Source organism: Anabrus simplex, chromosome 1 (assembly GCF_040414725.1).
Source record: "Anabrus simplex isolate iqAnaSimp1 chromosome 1, ASM4041472v1, whole genome shotgun sequence".
In the NCBI taxonomy this organism is placed as follows: Eukaryota; Metazoa; Arthropoda; class Insecta; order Orthoptera; family Tettigoniidae; genus Anabrus; species Anabrus simplex.
In genome coordinates, this window is record NC_090265.1 from 1,794,716,207 (window position 1) to 1,794,741,281 (window position 25,075).

Here is a 25,075-nt window from a genome sequence, read left to right on the forward strand (position 1 = left end):
TTTGTAATTGGAATACGTCTGAACGTAGTTTAGAGTTATTGTAGAGTACTGTAGTGTAGTATCTGTACTTAGTCTGAACGTAGTTTAAAATTATTGTAGTGTATTATAGTATCTTATTAGAAATTAGTGTGTTTATTCTATTAGTGTGAAATATTTGTGTAGTACCGTTTTTGTGGTAACTCTCTTACTAGAACTCTGTTGTTGTAATTAGGGTAGACTTAACTGCAGTTACGAATTGTGTAATTCTTGTGTATTATTCTGTTTCCAGTAATTAACAGCAATTTTCATCATGTTAGCGTGCTGTAGGAATAAAAAATCGTACAATTAAGTAGTATTGTAGTGTAGTGGTACCCTATGTTAATTAAATTATTGTCGTGTGATCTTTGTGAACTAACCTAGACAATATTTCTTTCCTTTTCTTTTTATTTTGCACAGAATAAGTTACCTTATTTTTCCCTTTCTTTTCATTATTTAGCAAAGAATGGCTAAGGAGTGCGAGTGTAGGAACTGTGGGTGTGGCCAGGCATTAAGGAGTATGAGGGAGGAGTTGGAGAGCTTGAGGAAGATAATTAGGATTCTCTCAGAGGACAGGAAGGAAAGTAGGCCTCCCTCAAACAATGTACAGGATACAGTAGGTGTAATAGGGGGATGGGAAGGAAATGGGGGAATTGTAGAAGACAGGTGGTCTAATGTTTTAAGGGGAAGGAGATTGCAGGCTAAGGACTCCATTCAGGATCAGAATTCAGGACAGGTGTCGGTGAGAAATCGGTACGAGTCACTGCAGGTAGAACAACCGAGGGAAGATGAGGAACAGGGAACTGTAGCCGAGAAGTGTGGAAGTAGGAAAATGGGAAGAGGTCGGAAAGGGAAATGTGGAGTAGTGGAAAGGAAAAGACAGGTGGAACAGGGTAATGGGAAGGAGAAAAGGGAGAAGGAAGTAGCTTCTGCAGCTGTTAGGAGAGATAGGACTGACCAGGAGGGGAGGGGCTCAAATGAGGTGGGTAGGGTTGAGGCTCTGGTCATTGGGGATTCCATCGTTAGACATTTCGGACAAGTGTGTGGAGGAAAGGGTACCAGGGTAGAGTGTTATCCAGGAATTAGGTCAATGCAGATGTTGAGGAAAGTAGAAGAGAAGGAGGAGGGAAAGGAGAAGGTGGTAGTGTTTCACGTTGGTACTAACAACGTAAGACAAGCAGGTATAAGTACCAACATAGTTGTGGATGTGTGGGACCTTATAAATGCAGCACGGGTGAAGTTTAAGAAAGCGGAGATTGTTATCAGTGGAATACTGTGTAGGAGGGATACTGACTGGAAGGTGATTGGGGATTTAAGTGAGACTATGGAGTGGGTATGAGGGAAACTGGGAGTGATATTTCTAGATCCTAATGGGTGGGTAGGAGATAGGGATCTCTGCTCAGATGGCCTGCACTGGTACATATAAGTTAGTTTCACAAATAGGAAAAGTCCTCTGAGTATAAATTACTGCGTTGATGGGGTGAAAGGTCCTTTTGGGGTTCATTGTAAGTATCTGGGTGTTAATATAACGAAAGATCTTCATTGGGGTAATCAAATAAATGGGATTGTAAATAAAGGATGCAGATCTCTGCACATGGTTATGAGGGTGTTTAGGGGTTGCAATAAGGATGTAAAGGAGAGGACTTTTAAGTCTCTGGTAAGACCCCAACTACAGTATGGTTGCAGTGTATGGGACCCTCACCAGGATTACTTGATTCAAGAACTGGGAAAAATCCAAAGAAAAACAGCTCGATTTGTTCTGAGTGATTTCCGACAAAAGAGTAGCGTTACAAAAATGTTGCAATGTTTGGGCTGGGATGAACTGGGAGAAAGGAGACGAGCTGCTCTACTAAGTGATATGCTCCGAGCGGTTGGTGCAGAGATAGCGTGCGATGACGTTAGTAGACGAATAAGTTTGGGTGGTGTCTTTAAAAGTAGGAAAGAACACAATATGAAGATAAAGTTGGAATTCAAGAGGACAAATTGGGGCAAATATTCGTTTATAGGAAGGGGGGGTTGGGATTGGAATAACTTACCAAGGGAAATGTTCAATAAATTTCCAATTTCTTTGCAATCATTTAAGAAATGGCTAAGGGAAACAACATATAGGGAATCCGCCACCTGGGCGATGCCCTAAATGCAGATCAGTATTGATTGATTGATTGATTGATTGATTGATTGATTGATTGATTGATTGATTGATTGATTGATTGATGTCTCGTATGATTTAGTAGAACAAGTGTATACTAACAGCACACAGTTTGTGAATATGTTTACCGTAATGAAGTGACGCAGAGTACTGTGGTACCTCGCCAAATGAATGAATCATTGATTGTGATAACATTCCTCGCTGATAAGCGTGTTCTGTGTGTTCCAGGTACTGGCTAGCACGGCTAAGAACCTCATTCTGTTGGAGCTGGGAATGACCATCGCATTCCCCACCATCGTCATACCGGCGCTACACAATGTAGCGGAGCAGCTCTCCCTGGATGACGACCAAGCCTCCTGGCTGGGTACGTACACAATCACAGTCCGACCACTCTTGGTCAATTTATGTTTTCTTGCCAACCCGGCGATATTATGTTTGCCATTTCATTGCCTTTCACAGAGTATTCCCCCCTCGCTCTTGAAGGGGGCCGCACGTTATACCGCAAGAGACCTAAGCTCTGGAGAAGTGACTTGTGCTAACTCCAGAGGTTCTCTTTCCTATCCGACCTGTTCTGACCCCGACGGTGTAGGGAGTCTTTCAATTTCACGCTCTTTGCTGTTGTTCTTTTGTGAATATCTTTGTTACCAAGTTTTTGTGGTAGGTAGAGGTGAAAGAAGGTGCGGGGGTGAACAGGTCTCAGGCTACGAAATTAAAGTTAATTTAAAATTTAACAAGGTTATATTTTCTTTCCAAAATTCAGAAATCACACGAATGGCAGGTACAGAGTAGCAAGGCAACAAAGTACAATTACAGTATTTACAGGATTTGGGCTTCGAGCCCCGAACTCACAATTCTTGGGCAACTAGCCCAACTTTACCCCAAAATAAGATTTAACAGAGGGGCAGAAAACTCCATTCATGCCCAGGAGCACTTGCTCTAAATTACACAGAAAAGCCTCCTCGAGGCATACAACACTCAATTTTCGAGAAAGAGCCACTCGCTCTCAACTTTAAGCCTATCAAAGGCCACACCAAACTCCACCCTCAAGTTGTCCTCTAAGGACATAGACACAGGGGTAAAATACCCAACCTACTGAGGCCTATTAAGTGAGAAAAAGGTTAATTACATGACCTCTAAAATAACAATTTGAGAGGAGGCGATCTGCACTCCTAATACATTTTGTTTAAAACCTAATCTGGCTCTAGGCCGCTAATGCAAGGGCTAATCCCATACTACAGAGGTGACTTTAGAAAAGAACAATTTACATTACATTAAGGAAGAATCGGTTGTGAGAAATAAGTTCACCTCAAAACAATATGAGTGGGAGCTCGAGAGGGTTAAGCACTCTCTATCCCAATATGTAACTTTAAAAGAGAATAGATGCTAAGAGTCGTTACATTTTAGGGAAAACTTACATGGTGGAAACGCTTCGGACCCGCCCCGAGAGTTAAACTGCTGAGCTAGCAAGAAAAGAAGTTCTTAAACGGCCATTACCTTGTTGTTGAACTGCTGCCCGAAGAAAGAGGCGCTTCCCGCCCCCTGCTATGTACTTTACACACTGAAAGATGGTACTGAAGTGGCGCGGAGACCCTAAAATCAGCAGTTTATATACTCCCGCGGAAAGTTCGAGGCGTTTGAGGAATGAGAACACCCTCCCACAAAAACTTTATTGGCTAGGGTTAAGCAACATATCCCCTTTGGAGAAGATACACCTGATTGGTTATAAATTAATTACGGAGATTCGGGATTGGCTAAATTCAAAACAAGGGGAAAGAAAGGGTTATACAGCCAACTTAAACAATAACAGAAAGAAATTTAACAAGAAACAAACTTTTGAAATAAAACTTTCTCCAAAAAAACAGTTCTTTCACTTCGCACTAGGGTGCACCATTGTAGTTCTTCAGTAGTGTCCTCTAGAAGAGAAAGTTCACACTTCTTACTACCGGAAAAACAAAAATACGTCGAAAACGACCCAGTTCGGAAACTACAAAATTTCCAAGTAGTGACATCTTCTGAGAAACTTGAAAATTAACACCTTAAATAAAGTTCAGACTTCCTCCAGTAGGGGAGCTTCAACTGGCGCAAAATTTGAATTAGCGGCGTGGAGGTGTACCGCCCGGTACAATCTTCATACTTGGAAGGATCGATCCTCTTCCAAATTGACGCAGAATAGCCTACTTGTGACACGCGTACCACGATGAGCCTCACTTTACGTTCTGGCATTTGGCCATTTTTCGCTTGATCCACATCGTCTTCATTCGCTCACTGTGTTTAGCACGACGTTCTTCTGTCGATTTAGCACCAGTTGCCTGTTTTTCGTCCCGGTAAGTCTGCTCTGAAAAGATTTCGGTGTAATGCATCTTCTGCTTGTATGCCCAGTTCTTGAAGATTTTTCTTGACATTAAGGTACCATGGCATTGCCGTTTTTGGTTTTGAGTCAAATATACTGAAGATACGTTTCGTCCACCGAGAGTCTACGATCCGTCGTATATGACCGTAGAAGCGAACTCCGCCTCTACACATTGTGTCCGAGATCTTCTCTATCTTAGAGTATACATCTTGTCTGGATTTTCTAATGTAGATGCCTTTTTTTTTTAGTTTGGACCAAGTATGATGTGTAGGATCTTTCTTTCTTTCCCCTCCAAATCCTCAAGCAAACATTTCTCGGACAGGATTAGGCATTCAGATGCATACTGCGATATCCGTTTGATGACAGTGTTGTAGTGAAAAGCACTGTTTGCTGTATAGGTTGCGGGTGGTTTGGAAAGTGTCTTCCATTTTCTTGATTCTTGCTGCTATGGCCTTTTGTCAAGTCCATTTTGCTGGATCCATTCCCCAAGGTATTTAAGTTTATTAGCACGGTTTATCATTCGATATTTCGTGATTAGTTATGTCGTATCATCTTTGAAGTTCGACATTACTTCTGTCTTTTGGAAGGAATGTTGTAAACCTATTTGTTCTGCTACTTCCTTCAATATTTTTATCTGTTCCGCTGCACTTTCGAAATTTTCTGCCATCAGCGAACGGTAAGCAATCTATTTCCACTCCACTTTTCTTTGTCCCAATCCTTAACGGTTTGTAAAGATCTCTTTCTTTTAACGTCTTTCGCCACTCCTGTATTACCTTCTCAAGTATGCAGTTGAACAAAAGAAGTGACAGCCCATCTCCCTGTCGAACGCCTGTCTTGATCTCAAAAGTGTTCAGAGAGACATCCTTGTAATTTTACTTTGTATTTGGTATTAGTTAGCGTTGCCCTTATTATCGCGAGCAATTTCTCATCGACTCCCATTTGTGGAAGTATGTTAAGCAACACATCACGGTATTATTATTATTATTATTATTATTATTATTATTATTATTATTATTATTATTATTATTATTATTATTATTATTATTATTATTATTATTTCCAGAACATTGGATAAGATAAGAGTAATCCGGATAATTATGGAGGATTGTCTATCTTAGACTGCACATACAAGATTTTTCCAAAATTCTTATAAGGAAGGATTAAAGAGTTAGCGGAATACCAAGGAGGCTTTAGACCCTGCAGAAGTTGTGCTGAACGGATCATCATTCTAACATTAATAATGGCATAATACAGAAAACAAAAGAAATCTATAGTAATAACATTTGTTGACTTTAAGAAGGCATATGGTTGTATACATTGACCTTCAAGGTTAAAAATTTTACGGAATTTTAGACTCCATCCTAAATTAATTAAACTGATAGAATTTACTTTAACTAATACCACATCAAAAGTAAAGTTTAGAGGAGAGGTTTCTGAACCATGTTTGATTAAAACAGGTTTAAGGTTCATTAGAAATTATAATAAGGGAATGGTACAAGGTCAACCTAAAGAATATACAAGTTGGAAGCTCCAAACAAAATTCATTTTTAAACTGTTTAGGATTTGATTTGTGTCTGTATAATTGACAGAGTGGTCCAATGTAGGCCATAGAATATAAAATAAAATAAATAAATTATTATCATCTACTCTTTTTGTGGAGCGCATTAACGGGCTCGCCCTGCCTAGAAAGGGAAACATGTGTGGAAACTGACCTTCATCTGATGAGATGTTGTTCGTTGTACTTTTCTTACGGAGACTACCTTGCAAGATCGTGATTTAGGTAACTTTTACTCACAAGCAATACATTCCACACTACCGCAGTCTTAACAGCTACGTTGTACTTCAAACTGTAGCAGATACAGGTCCTTTCCGGGAATATGCTTGCGCAAAAATGTGTAAATAGTGAGTCGCGATTGCACTTGTGTTTAAAGACCTTTAAGACGTCGTCTGTAATGTTCTTCTCTCTCGAGACCAGACATCTGTCACTCGGGCAATGCCTGCTAAACCCTCTCCGATCCACCGACCCTGTAGAACTCTGGGCTAAGAGATACGACACCGGCGATGGACGCGGGTAGAGAGGCACACTTGTTTAACTTGGAGCTCACACCACTGTGTCACCGCTCGAGATTCCTTTGTTTGAGTTGCGCTGGAACAGACACACAACAGTTTTGAGGGGTTGTACACGCATGCACAGGAATGGTGTCTCGATGTAAACAAAGCACGGCCTCGCTTCTGCAGGTGGACAGCTCGCTACAAGCCTGTTGTGACTGAAATGCGGACAGTGGTGGAGTAGGAAATCCACTCTGATAATTACAGTATCAAGATTATTATTATTATTATTATTATTATTATTATTATTATTATTATTATTATTATTATTATTATTTCTTCCTTTCCGAATCCGTTTACCCTCCAGGATTGGTTCTTCCCTCGGACTCAGCGAGGGATCCCACCTCTACCGCCTCCAGGGCGGTATTCTGGAGCGTCAGATATTTGGTTGGGGATATAACTGGGGTATAGGATAAGTACCTCGCCCAGGCGGCCTCACCTGTTGGTACAGCGCTCGCTTAGCATGCGAGAGGTACTGAGATCGATTCCTGGCGTCTCCATTCAATGCTTGAGTTCGGAACACATTCCATATATTGTATAGGAAGAGATCTAATACAGAAACATACCGGGGACGTAGCTCAGATGGTAGAGCACTCGCTTAGCATGCGAGAGGTACCACATTCGATACCGACGACTGCAAGCTTCTTCATTTGGATTATTTTACAGTTGTTTTGTTTCCATACATACGGCGAGTTGAATGCTTGGAATCAAATGACGGAGGACTCGGTTAGCTTTCGAGATATACCAGATAGCAGCGTCTCCAATTGATTTCACTGCGGGAACTAGGCACATAATGGATATTTTCTTCTTCTTTCACCGCTTTTCCCACACCCTCGCGCGGTCACGGGTGCGAACTGTGTCGCGGACTCTGTTTTAGGCCGTCATGCATTTGCATTCAACCCCGTTTTATTTCTTTCTTTCTTAATCTGTTTACCCTTCAGGGTTGGATTTTCCCTCGGACTCGGCGAGGGATACCACCTCTACCACCTCAAGGGCGGTGTCCTGGAGCGTGAGACTTTGGGTCGGGGGATACAACTGGGGAAAAGGACCAGTACCTCACCCAGGCTGCCTCACCTGCTATGCAGAACAGGGGCCTTGTGGGGGATGGGGAGATGGGAAGGGATAGATAAGGAAGAGGGAAGGAAATAGCTGTGTCCTTTAGTTAGGTACCGTTTGCCAGGCGGAGAAGTGTCAAACCATGGAAAACCACTTGCAGAATAGCTGAGGTGTGAATCGAACCCGAAAACCTATGAACCGGAGGTCGACGCTGATCATTCACATGTGTATGGGGTTGTGAGAAAAATGTTTCAAACACTATTGAGGGTGGGGGTGGGGGGGTAGCTCAGATAGAAGAGTGGTTTTTTTTTTAATTTGCCTTACGTCGCATCGACACGGATAGGTCTTACCGCGACGATGGGAGAGGACAGGGCTGGGAGTGGGAAGGGAGCGGCCGTGGTGTGAAAATGGGAAACCACGGGACACCATCTCTAGGGCTGCCGACAGTGGAGTTCGTACCCACTCTATCCCGAATGCAAGCTCACAGTTGTGCGCCCCTAACCGCACGGCCAACTAACTCGGTGATAGAAGAGTGGTCACTTTCCATGCGAGAGTCGTTTTCATTTAACAGGTTATTAAGTAACTGCTCTTCACTGCGAGTATTAGAGCAGCTGCTGAGCTTCTGCTACAGTTTCTTCGAGTCATAATTTTACTGTAGCTCTTGTTTTAGTACTGTAAATCATCATCATCATCATCATCATCTGTTTACCCTCCAGGTTTGGCTTTTCCCTCGGACACAGCGAGGGATCCCACCTCTACCGCCTCAAGGGCAGTGTCCTGGAGCTTCAGACTCTTGGTCGGGGGATACAACTGGGGAGTATGACCAGTACCTCGCCCAGGCGGCCTCACCTGCTATGCTGAACAGGGGCCTTGTAGGTGGATGGGCAGATTGGAAGGGATAGACAAGGAAGAGGGAAGGAAGCGGCCGTGGCCTTAAGTTAGGTACCATCCCGGCATTCGCCTGGAGGTGAAGTGGGAAACCACGGAAAACCACTTCAAGGATGGCTGAGGTGGGAATCGAACCCACATCTACTCAGTTGACCTCCCGAGGCTGAGTGGACCCCGTTCCAGCCCTCGTACCACTTTTCAAACTTCGTGGCAGAGCCGGGAATCGAACCCGGACCTCCGGGGGTGGCAGCTAATCACGCTAACCACTACACCACAGAGGCGGTTTTACTACTGTAAATATGTAGATTTATGTACGCAAATGATTAAAAATAGAAGTTTGTATATTGATACAGTTCTTGTTAAATGTTAAAAGGAGAGTATCTCAATACATTGTTCTGATAATGTGGAAACTAATACCGGCTTTAAATGTGTTCATAATGAAGTTCGTGGAGGGAGAAGCGAAAAGTTTGACTATTGAGTGTTCGTCGCTGTTCCTGGGTTATCGCTGTATGATCGTTTCTCTTTTCATGATTTGTGGTGAGATGATGTAAACTCTATATAACTTTCAGGATATAAGAACAACTTTTTTGAGAACAGATTTATTTTAAATATTTCTAAGGAGAAGTACAATTCGTATAACTTATGATGACGGATTATTTTCTTACAGAAGATTCTGCGGAAAATAATAATAATAATAATAATAATAATAATAATAATAATAATAATAATAATAATAATAATAATAATAATAACAATGTCCGCCGCTGTGGTGTAGTGGTTAACGTGATTAGCTGCCACCCCCGGAGGCCCGAGTTTGATTCCCGGCTCTTTCACAAAATTTGAAAAAGGAGTAGGAAGGCTGGAACGGAGTTCACTCAGCCTCGGGAGGTCAAGTGATTAGAGGTGGGTTTGATTCCCACCTCAGCCATACTCGAAGTGGTTTTCCGTGGTTTCTCACATCTCCTCAGGGCAAATGCCAGGATGGTACCTAACTTAAGGCCAAGGTCGCTTCCTTCCCTCTTCCTTGCCTATCGCTTCCAATTTTCCCATCCCTCCACAAGGCCCCTCTTCAGGATAACACGTGAGGCCGCCTGGGGGAGTTGCAACCCCGACCCAATGTCTCGCGCTCCAGAACACTGCCTTTCAGGCGGTAGAGGTGGGATCCCTGGCTGAGTCCAGGGGAAAATCCAACCCTGAAGGGTAAGCAGATTAAGAAAGACAGAAATAATAATAATAATAATAATAATAATAATAATAATAATAATAATAATAATAATAATAATAATAATAATAATAATAATAATAATAATAATAATAATAATAATAATAATAATATAATAATAATAAATATATAATAATATATTTATAATATATTATTATTTATATATTTATATATATTTTTATATTTATTATTTATTATTATTATTATTATTATTATTATTATTATTATTATTATTATTATTATTATTATTATTATTATTATTATTATTTACAGAGTTTACGCCCACATTGGAGCACTTTCAGACTACAACAAATTTGTCTTCCTTGTCTTCTCCCAAAAAGTCTTGAGTCTGGTCGACCTGGCTGCCCTCTCCGCATGCGTTATAACATATTGTTTCCTCTGTACAGTGGTCAGAGGAAGCCTGATGCATTTATTCTTCACAATACTTTTCTCGCCTCTGTTTTCTATGGTTTGTATGGTAATATTCAACTCCTCAAAATCACTTTGAACTTCTTTAAACCAATTGTTTTTTGATTTACTATTCCAAAAGTAATTAAATAATTGTTTTAAAACTCTGTTACCACTTAGTCGAAATATATGACAAAAAAAGGCAATTCTTCTTTTTCTCATCGTGTCTGTGATGGACTCACTTTCCCGATAGATAACCTCATTCGGCAACAATCTCCACTGTCCATCCACCTGATGTTTCTTGTTTATGATCGTCCTGAGCATCCTTCGATCAACTCGTTGTAAGCGTTCTGTTGTTGATCTAGTATTCAGTTTAAATAACGTTTCACAAGCATAAGTTGCTTCTGGTTTAATAACAGAGTTATAATGCCTAAATTTAGCATTAATCGAAAGACATTTCTTTTTGTATGTAGGCCAAGTTATCCGTTGTGGCTGCTTCAGTTTATATATTCTGCTTTCTATTGATGGTTTTTCATTGCAATTCCAAGTGAGATTGTCACCCAAAATAATACTAATAATAATAATAATAATAATAACAATAATAATAATAATGTCAGCCTCTGTGGTGTAGTGGTTAGTGTGATTAGCTACCGCATCCGGAGATCCAGTTTCTATTCCTGGCTCTGCCAAGAAATTTGAAATCTGATTTAATAGATTGGTAAGTCTTATTTGCTAACTCGGATAGACTTTTAACGGTCTACCAATGCTATGTAGTGTGTAGTTGTGGCGTGCCAGACCGACTGACGGGATGAAATGGTACACCCTGGGTGAAACACTACATGCGCACAGACCTAATAACCCATTGCATTGCTGTAATACACTGACTGACAGAGCAAATGCAACACCAAGAAGGAGTGGTCAGAACTGTATGCCAATTGCAGGGTAGACTGACGTCACTGAGGTATGCTCATGATGTGAAATGCGCTGCTGTGCTGCCCACGTAGCGAACGATAAATGGGACACGGCGTTGGCGAATGGCCCACTTCGTACCGTGATTTCTCAGCCGACAGTCATTGTAGAACGTGTTGTCGTGTGCCACAGGACACGTGTATAGCTAAGAATGCCAGGCCGCCGTCAACGGAGGCATTTCCAGCAGACAGACGACTTTACGAGGGGTATGGTGATCGGGCTGAGAAGGGCAGGTTGGTCGCTTCGTCAAATCGCAGCCGATACCCATAGGGATGTGTCCACGGTGCAGCGCCTGTGGCGAAGATGGTTGGCGCAGGGACATGTGGCACGTGCGAGGGGTCCAGGCGCAGCCCGAGTGACGTCAGCACGCGAGGATCGGCGCATCCGCCGCCAAGCGGTGGCAGCCCCGCACGCCACGTCAACCGCCATTCTTCAGCATGTGCAAGACACCCTGGCTGTTCCAATATCGACCAGAACAATTTCCCGTCGATTGGTTGAAGGAGGCCTGCACTCCCGGCGTCCGCTCAGAAGACTACCATTGACTCCACAGCATAGACGTGCACGCCTGGCATGGTGCCGGGCTAGAGCGACTTGGATGAGGGAATGGCGGAACGTCGTGTTCTCCGATGAGTCACGCTTCTGTTCTGTCAGTGATGGTCACCGCAGACGAGTGTGGCGTCGGCGTGGAGAAAGGTCAAATCCGGCAGTAACTGTGGAGCGCCCTACCGCTAGACAACGCGGCATCATGGTTTGGGGCGCTATTGCGTATGATTCCACGTCACCTCTAGTGCGTATTCAAGGCACGTTAAATGCCCACCGCTACGTGCAGCATGTGCTGCGGCCGGTGGCACTCCCGTACCTTCAGGGGCTGCCCAATGCTCTGTTTCAGCGGGATAATGCCCGTCCACACACTGCTCGCATCTCCCAACAGGCTCTACGAGGTGTACAGATGCTTCCGTGGCCAGCGTACTCTCCGGATCTCTCACCAATCGAACACGTGTGGGATCTCATTGGACGCCGTTTGCAAACTCTGCCCCAGCCTCGTACGGACGACCAACTGTGGCAAATGATTGACAGAGAATGGAGAACCATCCCTCAGGACACCATCCGCACTCTTATTGACTCTGTACCTCGACGTGTTTCTGCGTGCATCGCCGCTAGCGGTGGTCCTACATCCTACTGAGTCGATGCCGTGCGCATTGTGTAACCTCCATATCGGTTTGAAATAAACATCAATTATTCGTCCGTGCCGTCTCTGTATTTTCCCCAACTTTCATCCCTTTCGAACCACTCCTTCTTGGTGTTGCATTTGCTCTGTCAGTCAGTGTATTACTCGTATCGAGATGGTTGGTCTGCGGTTAGCGGTGCGCACTTGTGAGCTTTCATCCCGGATGTAGTATGCTCGAACCCTACTGTCGACAGCTCTGAAGATGTTTTTCAGTGGTTTCCCATTTTCACACCAGCCAAAGCTGGGGATGCATCTTAATTAAGACCACGGCCGCTTCACTCCACTTCTAGTCCATATTTTACCATTGTGGTAGTAATACAAATTTAATAATAATCACAATAATAATTTTATGAATTAGTTAGTATGTTCAAACATTACATGTCAGTTTCAACATTCCACTTTAGTCTACCAGAACAACCAGAACTATACCGGGGGACCTATTTGTGACTTCTTTTTGTCAGGTGAACACCGAATGTATCAGTAGAGATGTATCACACGGCGATGTTGTCCTCCCATCTCGGCCAAGTTCGAATCAGTGACTTTGGATCGAGAGACTATCGCCGATGCACAGACAGTACTCGCTGTTAAAGTGGGCACGTTCTGTTACAGGTAGCCTGTCGTTCATCTTCCAGCCTATAGGAAGCATCCTGTCGGGCATGGTCCTGGAGCCCCTTGGTCGCAAGCGCTCCATGATCGTGGTGAACATCCCCCAGCTGGCGGGTTGGCTTCTCCTGTACTGGGCTGACTCCGTCACCCTGCTGTATACAGCCGCCATCATCATGGGTATGGGGGTAGGGTTCATGGAGGCTCCCATCATCACGTACGTGGGCGAGATCAGCCAGCCGCACCTCCGAGGAATTCTCACTTCATATGCTGGTAAGTTCACTGCCCCTGTAATGTTACCATGTTTGATTGTATGTCCTCGTGATATTTCCGACTAATATTTACTTTCCATTAACATGAGCCTCAGGCGGCAGCGCGTCGGCCTCTCACCGCTGGGTTCCGTGGTTCAGATCCCGGTCAGTCCATGTGAGGTTTGTGCTGGAGAAAGCGGTGACGGGACAGGTTTTTCTCCGTTTTTCCCTGTCATCTTTCATTTCAGCAACCCTCTCCAATCTCATTTCTTCTGTCAGTAATTAGTCATTGCCCCAGAGGAGTTCGACAGGCTTCGGCAGCCGGCGCAATTCCTATCCTCACCGCTAGATGGGGGTTTCATTCATTCCATCCCTGACCCGTCACTTCCTGGAAAACAGGTTGTGTGTTTTCATTGATTTACTTTTCTTTAAATTTAAATGTAACTTCATTTACCCATAGACACTTTATATGTGCATAGAAATGATAAAACACTTGTCAATAATTACAACAGTCTGCATTGGAAACTTACTTTAGAAAATTAACTTGGTACAGTTGTTGGACCAATGGGACGAATCCTCCTGTGGGTGGAGGCGGTAGAATAACACACACTGTATCCCCTACCTGTCGTAAGAGGCGATTAAAATGGCCCCCAGGGGCTCCTAATTGGGAGCGAGGGTTGGCGACTACGGGGCCCTTAGCTGAGTACTGGAATTACTTCCACTTACTTGTACCAGACTCCTCTTTTTCATCTATCCTATCCGACCTCCCTCGGTCAACTCTTGTTCTTTTCCGACCCCGACGGTATTAGAGCACTCGCATAGGCCTAGGGATTCTTTCTTTTTCACTCCCTTCGTGGCCCTTGCCTTTCTTTGTCTGATGCCTTCATTTTTAGACGTGTCGGATCCCTTCCATTTCTCTCTCTGATTAGTGTTATATAGAGGACGGTTGCCTAGCTGTACTTCCTCTTAAAATAATAATCACCACCACCACCAATGGCACGGATGGAGCTGTTCTCCAAACACCAAGCGTTTTACAAGCGTAGTCACTCGAACCCAAGATCAGCCTCAACATTAGTGCCATTTCTGTACTTCATTTCCATTGGTGTGAAAGCACAAAAGGTACACTTACACAGGTATGTTGTTACGGAAAGCATAAAACACAGTATTTCCTGTCTAGAAATTATAGGGTATAGGAGATGTCATGGACCCAAAAGATGATCAGAGACGTGGAATTGTGATACAAGGTCTTCACGAGTTAGGCCCAGTGCCAACTTGTGCCATTTATTGGCCAAGAATTACATATACCGGTACTGTATGTACCCTAAGTTACACAACAGTGAAGTCATTTGTTCCTAAATTTAGAATAATGAACTCATGTGCAATACAATTTCGCTCTTTAAATACGACTTTCATTATTACTGCGGAGCCCTTGGATTATCGTCAATTTGGGAATGGCTGCTTTACGGCATACATTTTTATCCTGCTTTCAGTTATTGCATTTATTTTCTTCTCTCTTGTTTTTTCTGAACTCTACTGTAGGTGATGGATTAGATCCTGGCTCAGTCCAATCGTATTTGAAGTCCGATCCTATTTGAAGGTGTTCAAATACGACGGCCAAGTGACATCACTTTTCCCGTGGACCAAAATTCGGGCATTTTGGCGTTTTTTGAAAACCGAAAAAGTAGTTTGTGATGTAACACAAATAACATTAACAATGTTTAAAATATTCTTAACTCTTAACTGTTTAACGGTGCAGTGATGAAATTTTAAATTTCTTGTTTTATATATATTTTTTTTTCTTGCTGGTGACTTTACGTCGCACCGACACAGATAGGTCTTAAGGCGACGATGGCATAGGAAAGGCCTAGGAGTTGGAAGGAAGCGGCACTTGCCTGGTGTGAATATGGGAAACCACGGAAAACCATCTTCAGGGCTGCCGGCAGTGGGATTCGAACGCACTATCTCCCAGATGCAAGCTCAGCGTTATAAAATTAGAATTTTAAAATCCATACTGAATGTTAACGAGTATATAAGTTACTTTTCATGGCCTTATTGTGCACGAAATACATTTTTAACGTATGAGCTCAAGTTCAGTACGTATAGAAGAGATATTAAGTACGCAAAAAAAAATGGCCAGCCGGACATCAGTGGGATCCGAACCCGCATCGGTTGCTCTTGGCTACTGAGCTATGGTGGCCTAGAGAAGATTAGTTCTTTGGGAAAAATCTTAGCTACACTACCACCATCACACTGTAGAGTGCACGTAACTCGCCCGTTGAGAGTCAGTACAATGAATATTCATTTTCACGACCGCAAAATATACTTTCAACGTATTATTTCGTGAAGTGAGCTGTGCTGCTCTGTCAGTTACCATTCTACACTCACATATTGACCGTTCACCCTCCATGGTTGCTCACCTCCGCCTCAAGGGTAGTGTCCTGCAGGGTGAGGAGGAGGACCAGCACCTGCTGTGCTGAAGAGGGGCCTTCTAGGGATGGGAAGAGGCCGTGACCTGATGTTACGTACCGTAGTGGTATTTGCCTGGAGAAGTGCGAAACCACGGAAAACTACTTCGAGGATTGCTGACGTACGAATCGAATCCCCTTCTACTCAGCTGACCTCCTGAGGCTAAGTGGACCCCGTTCGAGCCACCGTACTACTTTTCAAATTTCGTGGCAGAGCTGGGTATCTAACCCGGGCCTCGAGGGGGTGTCAGCTAATCACACTAACCTCTACACCACAAAGGCCGACCTACTCTATGAAAGAAGGGTCGACAGCAAAACGCAGCTTGTTATTTTTGTTTTCCTACAGATTGATATCCCTCCCGCCTAACCTTCAAGTTCAATCCTTATGTTTCCTTGCACCTTAAAAACAAATTTTTCTTGAAGATCCGCAAATTCGCTAAACTGTTCGATCAAGATCATTGCCTCCTTTGGTAATGAAATCATGATGGAGGCCACATTTTCTTTTGAAGGAAACCTTAAAAGTTACAGCCCCAGTAGTTCTATCTCCTTGTTTTACTTACCACTGTCGTCTCCATTCCATGAGAGTTAATAAAACTGAAAATCACAACTTTATACTCAGTAAACGGAAATGTAACACAAAAGTTTGTGTTTTTCCATCCGCATTTCCACATTTATAGCTAAAGAATTCAGACATGGCGGATGAGAATTCATCTTCCTTCATTGGTTGCAGTTGCGAGAGTGTTCTGTAATGGAGATATGCAAATTATTATGATTAATAATTAAGGCTAAGATGTTTGGCAATTTGCCTTACGTCGCGCGGACACGTGGAGACTATAGTATAGGAAAGGCCTAGGAGTGGGAAGGAACTGATCGTGGCCTTAATTAATGTACAACATTTGCCTGGTGTAAAAATGGCAAACCACGGAAAACCATGCTCAGGGGTGCCGACAGTGGGGCTGGAACTCACTATCTTCTGGATGCAAACTGACTGCTGCGCGCCCCTAACCGCACGGCCAACTCGCCTGGTAAGGCTAACATAAAAGATCTTTTAATAATATAGTGCACCGGCTTCGTTCGGTCTAATTATTACAAAGGTTCCAAATTTTCCGAAGTTCCTCGTCTTATTGCATAGCAGATATCTTGTCAAATTACATCGAAATGACATGCCACATGGCCATATGGAACTAATTAAAGTAGGAATGATCTAACAGGGTCCGACTCGTTAACTGAATGGTCAGTGCTGAGACCTTCGTTTCAGATGGTACCGGGTTCGAGCCCGGCGGGGTCGGGGATTTTAATCGCTTCTGATTAATTCTTCTGGTTCGGGGACTGAGTGTTTGTGTTTGTTCCAATAATTTCCTCCTCATATTCAGGCAGCACACTACACTACCAACCACCACAAGAACATGGATTACATCCCACCACATAGGGTAGGTGTCAGGAAGGGCTCCCGGCCGTAAAACAGGGCCAAGGCCACATGTGCGACACAGTTCGCACCAGCGACCCTACAGATGAGGAAAAAGTGGTGGTAGTAGTAGAAGAAGAAGAAATGATCTATCAGGGAGAAGAAGATCAAAATAGACTGATTCAATGAACAGAATAAAGGTTCTGTTGATAGCCTACATTAGCGCGTATCGGCGTTGTAAACAGCGAAAGAAACACTTAGATGGTATTCGCAGTCGTTATGCTGGTAAGAGGATGGAAATATGGGTCCAGAATCAATAAGTTTATTGGCAGATGAACGCTAGCTATGAGTTCAAAATGTTTAAACAGAATCTCTCCTTGACCTTGGCTAGACTCATGCTCAAACACCAGGCCTGTATTCTACTGTAGAACATCACTTTTAGTAAAGACCATGCACGATGAGGAAGAAGAAATTAATGCTCGCCAGGGCGCCGATAGACTGACCGACATCCTAGTGGTGCTCTCAGCCGAAGTGGAAAGGCGTGTAGTGCATGGCAGACGGCGGTCACAAGTGAGTGAAGGTTACGAAGTTTGGCAGTTTGAACCATTGGGATGTGTAGGGTCAAACTGCTGTTGTATGGGAATTGGGATCACAGATCGTGTGTAATCCTACTGAGGTACAAGTTGTCATGAACCCCTAACGAGGGCAGCAGTTGTCAAGTTTGAGGCCACATGCGAGTCAGACCTGCTGACGCGAGGAGTGTGCAATGAGCACAGACTGATCGTTGTAGTAGGTTCCGGGATATTTTAAATGATTCGTTGTAGGCTTTATCACGTATTTTTTTCGCAACTGCGTGTATTTTGCTACACTTGGATGTAAGGTAATTTTGTTTCCTTTCCATTGGTTAAGTTTATAGAAAGTTGGCGATGCATATAATGTCGGCTACTGTTCCCAACCATCGCTGTTCCCCACCAAATATCGCACTGGTACTATTGTTAGAGAATTCTACCATTTTAAAAAGAAACTATGCTATCTATACGATATGAATATAAATGATTCCAATTACTCGTAAATTGTTAGTTTAACACTTGCGACGTTAAGTTGATAGGCACAGACACGTAGTTACATGTACCAGCCTGTGTTGCGGTTAGATCCGTATAAATACGATTATTATATTCTTACTGTAATTTTGTCGCGATAGTGTTGTGACGAGGTGAATTACTATAATTGTTTACTGAATATGATTCTGTAAAGGGGCTATGCTAACGACTTCTTGCTAGGAATCAACTGTATTCTCCTGTTCCAGGTATTTGCGCTCAGCTTGGGTTTGTACTCGAGTTCTTCCTGGGGACGGTCACAGACTGGCGAACAGCGGCCATCATTAGTGCTGTAGTTCCGATCATCACTGCCCTCGCAATCACACAGGTAAGTTCCAATAATAATTCGTGTACGGATAGTTGAGGGTTAATAGTCTACAAATTCTAAGAATACGTGTAAGTAAAAATTTGGAATAACTTGATCGGTAAAAGCACACATATCTTGTGGTAAAACTACTACACAGATCCGGAGGCTATTGAATAAGATGTGAGATACTTTTGCCAAAGGAGTTGACTGAATGGGATGATTAGAAGAGGAAGAAGAAGCAAATGTTCTAGTAGGTAGATCACGTAGAAGTTCACCAAAATATCTAGCAAAAGTGCGACTTGAACATATGCAAAGGACAACAATAGTTCAGGTTTCGTACGTTTGCAATAACTTTTTACAACAGCAGTGAGTAAGAGAGAAGTGAAGAGAAGAGATTGTTGCTAACTTGCTAATAAAGTAGGCCTATGGATAATTGTCATTCTAACATTTCCTAATACAGAAATGGCCGTTCTCAACTTAACGCTTCTTGTATAATAGTGTGCTGGGTCAATCAATGTCGAATTCCCCTAAATATTATGTTACGATTAACCTATATGGCTTTCAACATAATTATTCAGTACAGTAAGTTGAACATCACCTGGGGGGGGGGGGGAATTAATACATATATCGGATGCGGGGCTCTCAACTTGGAAGCATGGGTTGGTGACCACAATTCCCCTAGCTGAGTCCGTTATTTCTTCTCCTTGCTTGTGTCAGGCTACTCTCTTTCCTATCCGATCATCCTTGGTCCGTTCTTGTTCTCTTTCGATTCCGACAGTATTAGATTTGCGAGGTCTACGGAGTCTTTCATTTTCCTGCCCTTCATGTTCTTTCCCTTTTCTTTTCCAGAACTTCTCTCTTCCATGTGTCGAACTATCTTCCCTCTGCTTAATGTTAAAAGAGAATGGTTGACCACTTCCACTTCCTCTCAAAACAATAATGACCGCGTAAACCTTTGGAGAAGGTGAGGGTAGTTGTTTCATATCGTGGAACGTCACCGAGGATCTCAGCACTTCGCAATTCGCATCTTCCCCGACAAGAAGGAACCAGAACCTGCTGGCGGTACAGACGGAGAGGTAGTGTGGTCCAGACAGGGAAAAAGCAAAGCAAAGTCATCTCCGTACAGGCCGTGGGGGTGGAGGGTAACCTCGGCACTTGAGGGGGTAGAGTGGTTAGCTCTACGCCTTTACCCCCTGGTGTGAATCCCAGGGCCTTGTGCACCTCCGGAAGTGAAAATGTCGAATTCCTGACGGGGAATTAAAGCCACGTCTTTCCGGGTGAACGGAACGGCCCGGCAGCCCCTGATGATTAGAACTGTACCTTCTTTGCTTCAGGTTCCGGAGACTCCCATTTGGCTGCTCTCCCGCGGGCGGAAAGAACAAGCGGAGAAGTCGTTGTGCTGGCTGCGAGGTTGGGTGTCGCCCTCAGCAGTACGCAAGGAGTTCCAGGAGCTGGTGCACTACCACGACATCGCAAGAAAGAAGTGGGACCGACGTAAGGCGTCCAGGATAAGCGAGACGCTTTCTCCAGAGGAGGAGGCAAGGATCCGAGCCGCGGCTGGCGTGGAGCGTCACCGAGGATCTCAACACTTCCCGGTTCCCATCTTCCCCGACAAGAAGGAGCCAGAACCTGATCCAGAGCTGGTGCTGGCGGTGGAGATGCAGGGCTGCTGTGGTCCAGACAGGGCCTGCACTCGCAGAATGGAAGATTTCTTCTCACCCAGCACGATGAAACCTCTCCTTTTGGTGGTCACACTGTTCTTCTTCCAACACGCTGCCGTCGTGTCGGGATTGCGCCCATACTTGGTGGAAGTGGTCAGAGACTTTGGCATGCCGATAGACGCACATTGGGGGACGGTAAGTACACCATCATCATGTTCATTATTATTATTATTGTTACTGTTCTGGGCTTCCCATGGGTCAGATAGGTGAGGAAACGTGATGGGTTGAATGGATGGACAGTTCACGATTCAATTAAGTTCAATTTTAGAGTTTCAAAACCCTAATCACCCAATTGAAATTGAATGGGAGAATTATGTGGGTAACCACTCGTGCTCCGTTACATTCAACCAACTTCCCATAAGTAAATTAATTATTTAAGTCTGGGGACATTACCGTGAGAAAGGAAGGCCCTAGCAGTTACATTGAAATGAAAGCAACGAGAATCTTCCCTCAACTTCACACGCAGTTATGTACACTAAGATAAGTCTATTCCCGCATACCTTATTAGTTGGGATTTCGTTAAGGGCGAAACACCCGCCTTGAAAAGTCCCCGGTTTGTACCCTCTCGCTCCTCCGACACTACGCGCACACAATCACAACAGCAATCACATACACTGAGTGCGACAACGCCTCAGTTTGTACAGAGAGAGATCTGATGTTTACAATCCAAGAATCGGATTGGACGGCATCCAGTAATAAGGACCCTGATTGGTCATTAATATACATCTAGCTTGAGATAGGCTGATAGAATTAGAGGACATGGTACAGGAAGTATTGGCAACTTCCGAAATAGAAATAATAACAGCATGCGAACAAGTTTACCAACACTGAGATACAGACTTTCTTTTAGAATTAATTAGGGATTTATCCTCAAGAGATGGCAGAGCTATCTAGTCATTGAAGAAAAACCATTAAAATATCTCAAAGTTCAGAGTCTTTAGCAAATATGGGCGTAGTGGACAACAGCTCACGAAATACTCAAAGAGAGATACTGCACCCGCGGTACAATTATTATTATTTTGTGCATGGACACAGTCACCTCCGACATAGAATCTTCACCCACATGCTCACTCCTATATGCTGACGATGTCCTTCTGGCTGCTGAGGAGCGTCAACAGGTTCAGAAGTGAAACGAAAGACTAACAGCACATGGAGTGCGGTCCGCAGACGAATGAAGCTATTCAGATAGATTCAATAAAGTAGAACAGTTTAAGTATCTTGGTTCTTTGGTCAACGCTGAGTGTGACACTATTTGAGACGCCCGTGCACGAGTAAATGAAGTGAGGGCAAACTACTGGTGTTCTCTGTGGATACCAATCCACCTGAAGTGCAAGGTTTGCAGGACTGCTCTTCGTTCGCCCAGTCGTTCTTCATCGCTCTGAATGCAACAGTCAGGCACAAGCAAGCACTTCATGTCATGGAGATGGTCACTTGGACTGACCCGACTAGATCATGTCCCCAACCGGAAAACCATGCGAGTTGACCCGATCGTAGACAAGATGTGTGGTATGGATACGTAATGTGTAGAGGAGATACAGACGCCACTTCACATCACACCATCTGGAAATAGGCCACGTGGTCCGCCCAAGAAAAGCTGCCTTGATCGCTTTCAAGAAGACATCCCTATGTTCATCTTGTTCCAAGTGATGTGCTTAACAGAGCCAAGTGGAGACCCTTCTCGACTGTGGAACAACTAGTAAGAAGAAGATGACGATTCTTTACAATAATCACATTTAGAACAGCGCGAAGTACTCACGAGAAATCTGTTCAGGGCTGGAGCACACCAATTGCAATAAAACTCGGTAGGATGATCAGTTAAGTTTCGAACATTGCTGCAAATGTCCCGTTTGTACATGCTTTGTCCACGGTATAAGACTGTGAGTGATATTGAACAGTATATGGCAGTTTCCTCGTTTGTGCTCATAACATTCTGTATTAGTAGCATATAAGTGAATATAGATGGACAGGATATCACGTGATATTTTAGCTTCTATAATAGACAATACAGAAATATAAAAACCTGTACGTGTTCGTAAAATAGGTTTATTTATTTATTCACGAAGCACAAGATACAGCTACACTGAGCAAATTTCACTTGCACTGTCAACAAACTATTTAACAAACGAAAACTTTCATAATAAAATATAACAAACATACCAAAATATAACAGGATCAGGTACATGGCCTACTAATAACTTGAAATGAAGCTGTTAAAGCTTACCACTTGTAATAACAACTGTCCAAATCGAAAACCATGAGAATGTCCATGTTCATAGCCAAGTCGTTGTGAGTCAAGATGACGGTATAATCCCTTCACATCCACTTATTTTTAAGAGGCTATTTACACACCTCTCGAATATGCTTTTATTTGATGCTATATCAAGCTCTTGTCTCCTATTAATATTGTTAAAGAGTGTTGGGAGGCGGATTAGGAAAGATCGTTGAAGTATTGAGTGCTGAGTGTGGGGAATGTGGAGAAGGTCTTTGGTTGTGGTGGAGCGGGAAGGAACACGGAGAGAGAAGAGAGAGACAAGATGTTCCGAGCGGTAATGCCCATTTAAGATCCCGTGGAGGAAACTCAGGTCAGCTACCTGTCGCCTGATGTGCAGCGGTGACATATTAATTGCCATTAATACCTGTTGCGTAGACAGATTTCTGAGCTTCGGGTATCTGTTCCTTACAATTGCAGCAAAGAAGGATGTTTTCAAAATCTTCTTCGGTACATAATTCTACATCATCAGCTGACTGTTCCTGACCACACGCAGTTATTCCTTTAGCAATTAAATATAATGATGGCAACCCTGTTGTGTAGAGATAACGTGCTTGCTTCGTAGACAGAGGTCACGGGTTCGATTCCCAGCAAGCGTACGGATTTTTACGCAGAACTGGCGGCTGGTTTGAGGTCCACTCAGCCTACAATTGAGGAGCTATCTGATGGTGAGATAGTGTCTCCGGTCTATAAAGCCAAGAATAAAGGCGGAGAGGATTCTTCTTGCTGACCACGCATCAGCTTAAAATCTGCAGGCTTTCGGTGTGAGCAGCAGTCACTCGGTAGGCCAAAGGCTCCTCGATATTGTTGATTTTACAACAAACTGATTATGACATTTAAAATTGGGGCTGAGTGTCTTAACACGAATGGATAGTAAATAAAGACACAGCAGTGAACATATAGTGAGGCATACTACACTTCGTGATTTCATACACAATGTAACCATCAAATGAATGCGTCTTTCTAGAGGTACTCACTCACTAACAAGCAAGGCCACCTCCCGTGTTGAGTCGCCGATAGGAAGAACACCGCGCGGGTGGCTCTTAGTTCAAATCGTCTCACTGTATATAACAGTGGATCTCTGTACTACATGGAAGAGTGATGGTTGTTCATTGTTACTGAAATGTTACTTGTCAGTATGATTGTTATTGATTCCGAACAAGGGGTGAGATACCGTGGTTAACAGCCCCGCGTACTTAGTACGACTCCCAAGGACTCTCTACTCGACACTTTCGGGGCCTCTCATTCAGTCTAGTATCGTTTCCACTTGCTTGTGTCAGTTTCCACACTCTCATCCTTCCCATTAACTTCCCATAGTTAACGTTTGGTCTTTTGCAGTTCTGAAGATATTATGTTTATAAGGTGTACTCACCTTCTACAGACCTTCCTCCTTTCCTTTTAGCGGATACCTTCATTATCAAAGAACCAGGTCACTCTTTCTCCGGTGAACAGAGTTACGGTCGTCTCATTGTATTCCTCCTTAAAACTCATAAACATAACCACCAGCGTCACAGATAATCTATGGTATCCGTCAACCTCGACGAGATTTGAAAAGGAAGGGGCCAAATATTGTATTCGCTCCGAGATGAAGTGGAGAAGTTTTACGATGAAGAGATTCACGGAAGTTCTGTAAGGAATTCAAAACTGTCTCATTCCTTCAGCGATCAAACAATTTCTTCTTTCACATTTCTGATTGGGCTTATTTTCTTTCATTACCTAAATTACTGCAATCACCTGATCTTACATTTCCTTGTTTCGGGAGACCGATTAACTTGTCATTGCACTTATCTCTAAAAGCCTATGCTTTGTTTCCGTCATGCCTTGTTAAGTTGTGCTCAAGCGTGTCAAGTGAAGATGTCAAGGTTTACACTACATGGGTTGTGAGCAATTAGTGCTCGTAGTGTGGGTCACTAACTTTCAGTAGCAATACTCTCACCTTGAAAAGCAACAAGCCCCATTGGAAAATGCGGACCTGTAGGGTGACGTAAGAACCATCGCGAGCGGAAGCTCAATATACACCAACCCAGACATCAGAACAAATCCGTCTGTCTGTTCCACTGGTCCGATTTGCTTCATTTCCGTTTTATTCCCTCCAGAATTAGCTGACGGTGAGTCACGAGACATTGACATGTCTCTACGTTCAGCCAAAACTCCAAATCATTAAATGACCACTCCAATAATTGCAGGCGAAGGCTTACCCTAACCCGCAATACAGGTTGCTAAGCGACTGACACTTTCAATAATATTCTGATATCAGTGATTTTCATCCTTAGTAATGTCACTGCATGCAGCCATGTTTGATTACTACCTATCAAGCCTTCCTCTGACCGCGGAAGAATATTATTCCCTGCCAGATAGTCTTTGATTCTCTAACGTTCCCAGCTTACACATATATTCAACAGTTGGCGGACCATTCCTAATAACTTACGTGCTGCTGAGGGAAAAACGTCTACGTTCAAACAGACCTCATGGTGACATACGCCTTAGACATTATCTGGGAACACCTACCGAACGATAACCCAGCTACTCTAGAAAGAGTGAAGGCCTGTCGAAAACGCTCTTT

General features: G+C 43.5%; 1 protein-coding gene across 1 annotated transcript in view; it reads left to right on the plus strand.

Annotated features, from left to right (window-relative positions):
- LOC136882897 (facilitated trehalose transporter Tret1) overlaps positions 1–24,030 on the plus strand; it is a 107,994-nt gene extending 83,964 nt beyond the window's left edge. The window contains exons 3-7 of the mRNA XM_068226821.1: positions 2,393–2,528; positions 13,004–13,270; positions 18,425–18,543; positions 19,857–20,378; positions 23,875–24,030. Coding sequence (XP_068082922.1) covers positions 2,393–2,528; positions 13,004–13,270; positions 18,425–18,543; positions 19,857–20,378; positions 23,875–24,030 — 1,200 coding nt within the window. The remainder of the gene's footprint in view (positions 1–2,392; positions 2,529–13,003; positions 13,271–18,424; positions 18,544–19,856; positions 20,379–23,874) is intronic.
- The last annotated feature ends 1,045 nt before the right edge of the window (positions 24,031–25,075 follow it).